At 37.4% G+C, this 8339-nt stretch overlaps 1 protein-coding gene across 3 annotated transcripts in view; it reads left to right on the forward strand.

Moving 5' to 3' along the window:
• The window catches only part of pcdh9 (protocadherin 9), a 219806-nt gene extending 215093 nt beyond the window's left edge, over nt 1-4713 (forward strand). For all 3 annotated transcript variants that reach the window (XM_074665937.1, XM_074665939.1, XM_074665938.1), the window contains one exon: nt 2621-4713. In XM_074665937.1, coding sequence (XP_074522038.1) covers nt 2621-2991 — 371 coding nt within the window. In that variant the 3' untranslated portion in view covers nt 2992-4713. The remainder of the gene's footprint in view (nt 1-2620) is intronic.
• The last annotated feature ends 3626 nt before the right edge of the window (nt 4714-8339 follow it).

The raw sequence follows: 8339 nt of genomic DNA on the forward strand, positions 1-8339 counted from the left end.
AAGTTTAACACAAAGACCCCAGATTGAGCCACAACTTCTACTCCTGTAATAAGCCTCATCTCAAGAAAAAGGAAATGCACTTACAAATTGTCCAAGAAGGTCTAAGTTAATGAACAGGAACAGACAAGAGTTAGCAAAAAAGGCCTTGTGAAATATTTCAAACTCCAGGCGCCGGCCAATTATCTTTATGAGAAGCAAAGGGACAAATTAGGACAAATAGTTGCAGTTTTCTCTTTTAGAGCCAAAACAGTTGAATTCATCACTCTTTGAAGCTGGATATATAAACACACACAGAATTGGGGAATTCTTCAAACAAAGATAATCAAACTGCCTCAAAAGAAAGAGTTCTGCAAATGACAGGACTGTGTTACATTTAATTCATTATGGATACTATTTTTTTTATCAAATTATATTCCAACAAACAGCATCAGAAATGAGGATCTTTTTTTATTATTTTTGGTGTGTTTTCCCATTGAAGTTATACAAATATCATCTGAGACACTGTCTTATTTGATTTTTTTTGTGTCTGAATCGTGATGCATGTTCTTCGGAGAAGCCAGATGGTGCAATGACGTAAAAGGGAAAGTGACGGTCATTTGTTGTGATTCAAATCAACCTTGAATATTATTTTTTTTAATCTTTTTTTTTTTTTTGTAATTCTAGTGAAGTTTGAGCAGCAGCAGAACTAACTCACTTGAAAACAGAAACATCTGTGATTTTTTGCTTAAGAAAGGATTTTTTCCCCCATGTATTGTGACAACGCTTGAAAAGCCTTTTTATTTTTTGTTTAAAATCATGAATTTCAGCCCTCAGAGCCAGCCACACTTTCGCAGTGGAAAAGTCTACATTTCAGCCTTTTTTGCAGCAGAAAATCATAAATTATTTCAAGTTTTATTTTAAAGAATATAAGAAGATGAAGAGAGAGATGAGTAAGTTAACTTTTTAGAGTCTTTACTGGCTGGATATTACCCATCACTGTCATATAATGACATCTTTTTAATACTGTAGTCTACATGAGTCTATTTACACAGTACTATGAAGGCACTGTGGAGTCTTCTAAGGACTCAAATGGCAGTGCTAAAAGAGATATCTTTCATTATTTCATTCCTCTCAAGCTATATACCCCTTGATGCTTCAAGTCACCTGAAAGCTTTGCTCATTCATTTTTCACTGAACCCAGCAAACTCAACTCACATGACCCAAACTTTGTATGCAAGGTTGAGGGCGTCAACAAGCAGAGGAAGCCAGCTGAATTGAGTTTTTGACGTCCTCTACTCTTCCGGCTCTTAAAGCCTGTGCTCACTGCAGCCTCAGCTTCCCGTCTGAGCTGTCAGTAATAAACCTTGTACAGACTTGGGCTGTTGCAGCCCTGCTTGAAGTTTCAGCATGTTGTGCTTTCAGAAATGCTCCTCTTCATAGCACAGTTGTAATGCATGGTTATTTGAGCTCCTGTCTGCCTTCTGTCAGCTTGAGCCGGTCAGGCCATTCCCCTCTGACCTCCCTCATTAACAAGGTTGTTTTCGCCCACAGAACAGCCGCTCACTGAATGTTGATTCTCGCATCACTTTCTGTAAACCCTGGAGACTGGTGTACATAGAAATACTTGGAGACCAGGATTTTCTGAAACAGTCAAACCACCCAGCCTGGCACCATATACAGTGTCAGTAAAAATGCTTGGTTCCTTTATGTTTCTGTTTGTTGTGTTTGTTGTAACAACAGAAAATACAGATGATGCCTTCAGTGTTCTACACCAAATCATTGCTCTGTTGTTGGAGGATTGAAGATACATCTACTTACATTTTGTGCTTCACGGCATAATCTTTTCCCAATCTGATAATGTAACAGCATTACCCTTCACTGCATTTTTATAAAGGGTTTGATTTTAAATGTGAAATATTTTAAAATGCTTTGGTAACTTTGAGTTAAGACTTACTGGAGGAAATTTGTCGGGACATTTGTCTTTGTCTTTATTGTCTATGTCATGCATAATAAACATTAGAAATCAATCAGATACAACCCATCTGTTCTGTTTTTAGATCTAATGGATTTAAGCTTTGCAACATTTTGTTCTCATTAGCTATGTCTTTTATCAAACTCTACACCTCCACCCATTCGGAAGGATTATTTTTCCTGTTTACATTCTGGTCCTCATTTAGCTCTTTTGAAACTTTATAATTGACACACTTTTTAGCATAAATTAAGCAAATCTCACAATTTATATCAAAATATACATTTCCTCACAACTGCTCATGCTTTAAGTTGCTCTACTGTGACTGGCAACTTAAAGATGCACTCGCCAACTTTGCTGATGTTTTCACTCAAGACCAGCTTGAGGAAGAGGCTAACACAGTTGAGACATAGTTTATTGATTTAGAATGCTAAAGTGAACTCATGCATTTGCCACAGTGTCAACAGTCAGAGGACAAATTTGCAGGACTTTTTTCAACGAAATGATTTAATATATGTGATAAAGTTGTCCTAGGCATCGTATTTGTTGTTGAAAGACAACAAGGTTTTGACCATTTTGAATCAAGCATTAGTAAGGCAACAACAAATAAAACTTCCAGTTATCATTGCTGATCTCTTAACACTGATCTGTTTCCTTCTTCTTCTTCTTCAGATGGCCCCCTGGGACCTCGTGGTCTAGTGGAAGCAACAGAGATGTGCACACAGGAATGCCTCGTCCTGGGACATTCGGACAACTGCTGGATGCCCCCCACATTGGGATCATACCAGCAGCCCAAGTCACCCGTGTCTGGCTTTGGGTCTCAGCGGGAGTGGGGACCCAAGGACAAACTCCTCAATGGACACACTCTGACCAGAACCTGGAAAAACGAGAGCGGGCGGTCAGAGCACTTTGGGGACAGGAAGCAGTTTGGGAGTGGAGAGGGACACTTCACCAGCACTGGCATGGCTGATATTCCTCTGGTGAGTCTGAAGTCCTGCCAGCCAGCCTCCTGCCCAGACAGCCCAAAGGACCAGCAGCTATAAGACGGATTTTGCTTCTGTGCTGTGAGGCATCCTTACATCTGGACACAGCAAACAGATGAAGCAGCTCACCTGAGCTCCTCACCAGTTTTATTGTTTCCTTTCGATTTTCATCTCTACCCACTTGAGTTAATGCTTCTGCAGTTGGCTAGCCACATGTACTATGTAGGCCACAAAACTATAGTGCTTATGCTGTGTTCTCTACGATTCAACTTTACTATGGCTCTAGAGGAAAGCCCTTTTTTTATGAACTCCCATGGATTTCTTCTGTATAACATTTTCAGTCCACTTCATGTGAGATCTGGACAAGCGGTGGAGGGAAGTGTGAAAAATGGAGAAAAGAAAACAAATTTCAAAAAAAAAAAATCCATGGCTGAACAGTATATACGAATATTTGTGGTGTGGTTGTTATTGAGTTGTTCAGGACTATATTAATCGACACAATCAAAGAAAATGGAGTTACATTTCAGAAAGTGTTGATCTAATAACACTGTTAGTGGACACTTGTTTATTCTGTCATTGTCTGTGTGTTTGTAAATAAGACTTATTAACCACTATCATGTACCCGTAATAACCACAGTGAATAGGACAGATCTTGGCTGTTGTCATCATAATGACTTGTCATCAGGTTTTGGGATCCCACCTGGTTGAAAATGTGTTATTTGGCATTATGTACAACAGGAAACATTTAGCCCAACTCTTAAAAAAAATCTATGGTTGACTTAAAGCAAATTTCCATCCCGTTCTATACTCAGTGTTGCCCTTCTTCATAATAATTTTCTCCAAGTACTGCAAAAACCACAGGCAAACTTTCTTTTCTTTCTAAAAAAAAAGACATTTTGTATGAAGGATGTCAGTGCTCAATATGTGCATTATAAAAATGAAAAGCTCTGAAAGCTCTCCTCTATAAACTGATTTTGAAAGTGTTCAGTACAATTAAATAGCAATATATTTGTAAATGGCTAAATGTTTTATCTAACGTTGATCTTATAACTGTATAGATTTTATTCAAATGTGATTTAACTGAGTGCAATCCCTCAGTTGTACCTGCAATTTATTGACGTGTATATATGTTACTTCCACACAGGCTTTGATTTTCCATACTGAAGAAAACACAAATTAAGACAACACTTTAATCACAGTGCCTTCATGATGTTCCTCAAACACTGATTTGTGCTTCTTTAAATGACATGGACATGTTGGCGACGGATAGTATTCTGTCTGATAATCAAATGCCTTATGCATTGAGTATTTGCCAAATTAAAAGACATAATCACACTGATACTAAAGTGCAAAAATCAAGTTGTTGGCACTAGAGTGCATCACAAAGGCATGTGCAGATAATAGATCAACAATGAACGATCATGTGTCATTCCACTGTCTGAAAAGGTTTGTTTTATTCCACAGCATGGAAGGCAAATTACACAATGGAATAGCATGCTAAAAGATATAGCTTTTGAAAATTATCTTGATCATTTTTGTGTCATTTTATTTTGTTGGAATAGAGTTGATTTGTGCATTAAGGAGACATTCAGTTTGTAAAGCACTTTCATATTTATGTCACAATATAAAGAAGTTAAGTGGGATGGAGTGATTTGCTTACCGCAGTATGTTTGTCAGTTGTGAGGGTGTTTGACATCACAGATACTGAAACAGTTAATCCTTGTTCCTACTCTACAGGTATACAGCTACTGCAATAAATGTTTTAATTATGTGTATGCTTAATTTGTGTGCAGGATAATCACCTCGACGAGTGCTGCGTCTGTTTTAAAACCACATTAACCAGGTTTTCAAAATTTTGGTTCAGATTAAGGAGGGTTTTAAATAATGTCTGAGGTACTAAAATACATTTGACACTGCTTCTTGTGCGACTGTGGAAATGGACACCCACTTTTTTTAGCAAACGGTTGCAAATTCTAAGGGAAGCATTTATGTGGCACTGACATCTCTACGTTGGAGTTAGCATGATAAGCATACATTTATAGGAGCTCTGAATATACTGGTGCATTTTTCCCAGATTATCTAGTATAGTCTTGAGCTTTAGTCAAAAGTTGAAGTATTATGATTTTAAATAGAGGTGAAAAGGTCAGAAATCTGAAACTGATCATGGAGACAGTTTTGTCAATGACAGTAGTGGGGACACAGAAAGCATGCTACCAGTGAGAAGGTTGAAAAACCTGAGGAAAATCATGTTGGTTAGTTTCAAGATAAGTAATGTTATTAGAGAATTTCTGACAGTTGAAAGGGTCTACTTGAAAAAGTTTTTGTTCAGTCTTCTAACAACATATTTTGCTCCGGCAGGGCTTCTCACTACTGTTTACTGCACCAAGGCCAACTAAGTTGTCTCAAAGTAACTGTGCTTTATTAAATCTATATTTTATTCAAGGATATTTGTTGTAGAATATATAAGACATTGGGAAGAAATCTTGTCCTGGCGATATTAGCACTTATAAACCTGTAAACTAAACCCTCATAAAACAAACAAAATCTTCTGATCTTCATCTGTGTTCTAGAACTGCATCTCTCGTGAATAGGCATTTATAAAACAGATTGATTGATTGATTGATTGATTGATTGATTGATTGATTGATTGATTGATTGATTGATTGATCGACAAAGATCCAAAGTACTGCCCCTACTTGATTTCTATTGGCTAGTTAAGAAAGAAGTAACATTAAAAAGTGTTGGTGTTCCAAGAATTGAACCTTTTTGATTGGAAGAGCTAAGGGTTAATACAAATAATAAAAATTGACACTAAGGGTGGTTGTGCATAAGACTCTCTATGTTGAATATTCCATAAATGAAATGATACTGAAAATAAAATCAAAAGAGCTACTGATGGACATAAGCCCTTACACTACTTTGTCTAAACCTTGTAGTTTAATATAATGAGCAGTGGGTCGAGATTCAAACTATTTAGTGGTTGTAGAAGGTGTGTAAACCTCTGTTTTCTTACTGCATGCATGGCATGTTGAATCCTGAACAATGTACATGTTCATTATTTTATTTTATTATTTTTTCAAATTACCATTTACTTCAACTGATTTTTGTTGAAAAGAGTACCTTGGCAAATCATGAAATGAGTACAAAAAAAAAACCCTCTGTAACCTCTGTCCTACCCCATCTGAATGAAAATTTAATGTAGGTAGAGTTTACTGGGGTATAAGTCACCTTGTTTTTTGGAGTACTGTTTTATTTTTTAATGACAGTCCCACTGAAACTAAAATTTGGTATGTACTTCACGTAGAAAAGTAACAGTGTTGCTTAAAAAACGGTCATTGCACAGTTATAGCTGCAATAAGTTGATCATAATGTTCTAGATGTTAAGTAAAACTGAATTGTTGTGCTCATCAACTGTAAGAGGCAAACAGCAATGTTTTTGCATGCTACCACTGGCCAGTAATGAAGGGCCATGCACCCAGCATAACCGGTGAAATAATTATGCTTTTTCTTTATTCTTTTAGGTTTCTCTTTCTGGCTGTAACCTCATTTGATATATTTATCAGCTGTCGCCCAGTGGACCTGCTTAAATTCTTATTTGCCATGCTAGCTATCGACTTGGGCAAGAATAGTTTCTGAGAAGCTTCAAAGCTAATTGCCTTGGAAGTGTGAGGGGAAGTAAATTAGTGTCACGCCACAACCAAGAAAAAAGGTTCCCAATCGCATTTCCTTTTTATATGGCTTTGAGAATATTTTTTCACAGGGAAGCCTCCATGCACAAAGTGGAACAGAGTGAATGTTCAGCAGGGAATCAGTCACAGGCAAAGCATGCACTTCAGACAGAAGAAGAGACAACCATCCACAAAGATACAGTTAGACAGAAGCAGCACCATCTACATATTTTGAAGTCCACATTTGAAGAGAATACCAACCCTAATTAACGTTGTTCTGCCTAAAGACTGCAGTTTGATTCATCCAGTGAATGTTGGAGAATTCAGTGTGGACTTCAACTAGCAGACCCTGTGGCCTCACAAGCCTAAATAACTGCAGCCAGAAGGGATTCCTGTTGGCTCACTGGAAGAGGAGCTCTGTGGGAGGCCAAGATTTAAAAGTGGTTATAGTGGAGTTTTAAAAAGCCGGAGTTTCTTTGTAGATTGCAGTCGTACGAAGGTAAGAGTTATGAAGCCTGAAGACATGTAACCCAAGCTGCCCTTTTCCACAACTATGTACTGCAGTTTACTTTCTCTTAAAACATACTGGATGCAAATAAAAATGTTAGAAACAGTATATTTTGATTTACCTAATACCTTACAGTCTTGAAAATAAGGGTAAAAAAATGCAGGACTGATTACATAGCATTGTATTCTCATTCAAGATAAACCAATTAGAGTCTATCATCACAAAACGAAAACGAAAAAAAGGCATCAGATTGTGAAAATTGGAGGAAATATTGCAAAAATACAAGTTGCAGAAATGCTTGTCTGTATTGCTGCATTTATCTTTCAATAAAATCGCAACACAGTCCTAAGAGATGTCTGAGTGCACTCAAAGTCAGCCCTGCAGAAACTGTCAGAGATGAAGCCAAGGACCATGCATCTTTGTTTAAAACTGACCGAAGTGGTCTCAATTTAAATAAACAGCAGAACAATATATTAATATTAAATGCCCAAAGGAAGACGAGACTCAACAAATGAAACATGAAGGTCAGTGAGAAAGATGACGAGAGAACATGAACTGTCATGCAACACCCACAGCAATAACTATGACGGATTAAGAGTCTGTCAGGAGAAATTGTACCTTGGCCGACTCCTTTTAGTATGACCTTATATACTGAATCTGAATCATTTGAGTTATTACATTCCCTGAGGTCACTGTAATACTGCAGGTCAAAACAGCAGACTAAATGCTAAGGAGTTTTTTTTGGAAAGCTTCAAGGGTTGCTGTTTTGTTTTGTTTTTTTTTCAAGTAAAAACACAGACTCAACAGACACAATTCAAAAGTTTAAAACAAGGTATGCTCATTTTCAAATGCCTTAGAAAATATGTATCCAAAAATAATTCTCAAACACAGAGGAGCCCCAGCTTTGAATGCCTGATCACCTTAAATCTTGAGCTGAGACTTAGGAACAGCCCATGAAACCCTGCTCGAGGATTTGTGTCTAATTGGAAAACAGTAAGTCAGCAATATAACCCAGAGCTAAACCATCAAGTGCTCAAAAGATAATCTTAAAATCAATTCGAAAACTCACAGGCAAGGGAAGAGAGCCAAAAACAGGGCTGATACGATTTTTGCCTCCTAGTAGCTGTTTAAAGCTTAGCACCAGCTCTTTGTTGTAGCTTTTTTTGAGGGGATACAAAATCACCTGTAAATTTTGGAGATTAAGGCCAGGTTTTTAGATTCCATGAAGGCCC

This window comes from Halichoeres trimaculatus, unplaced genomic scaffold, assembly GCF_033239565.1.
Source record: "Halichoeres trimaculatus isolate MK-OKI-2021-1 unplaced genomic scaffold, fHalTri1.1 fHalTri1_scaffold_3, whole genome shotgun sequence".
NCBI lineage: Eukaryota > Metazoa > Chordata > Actinopteri > Labriformes > Labridae > Halichoeres > Halichoeres trimaculatus.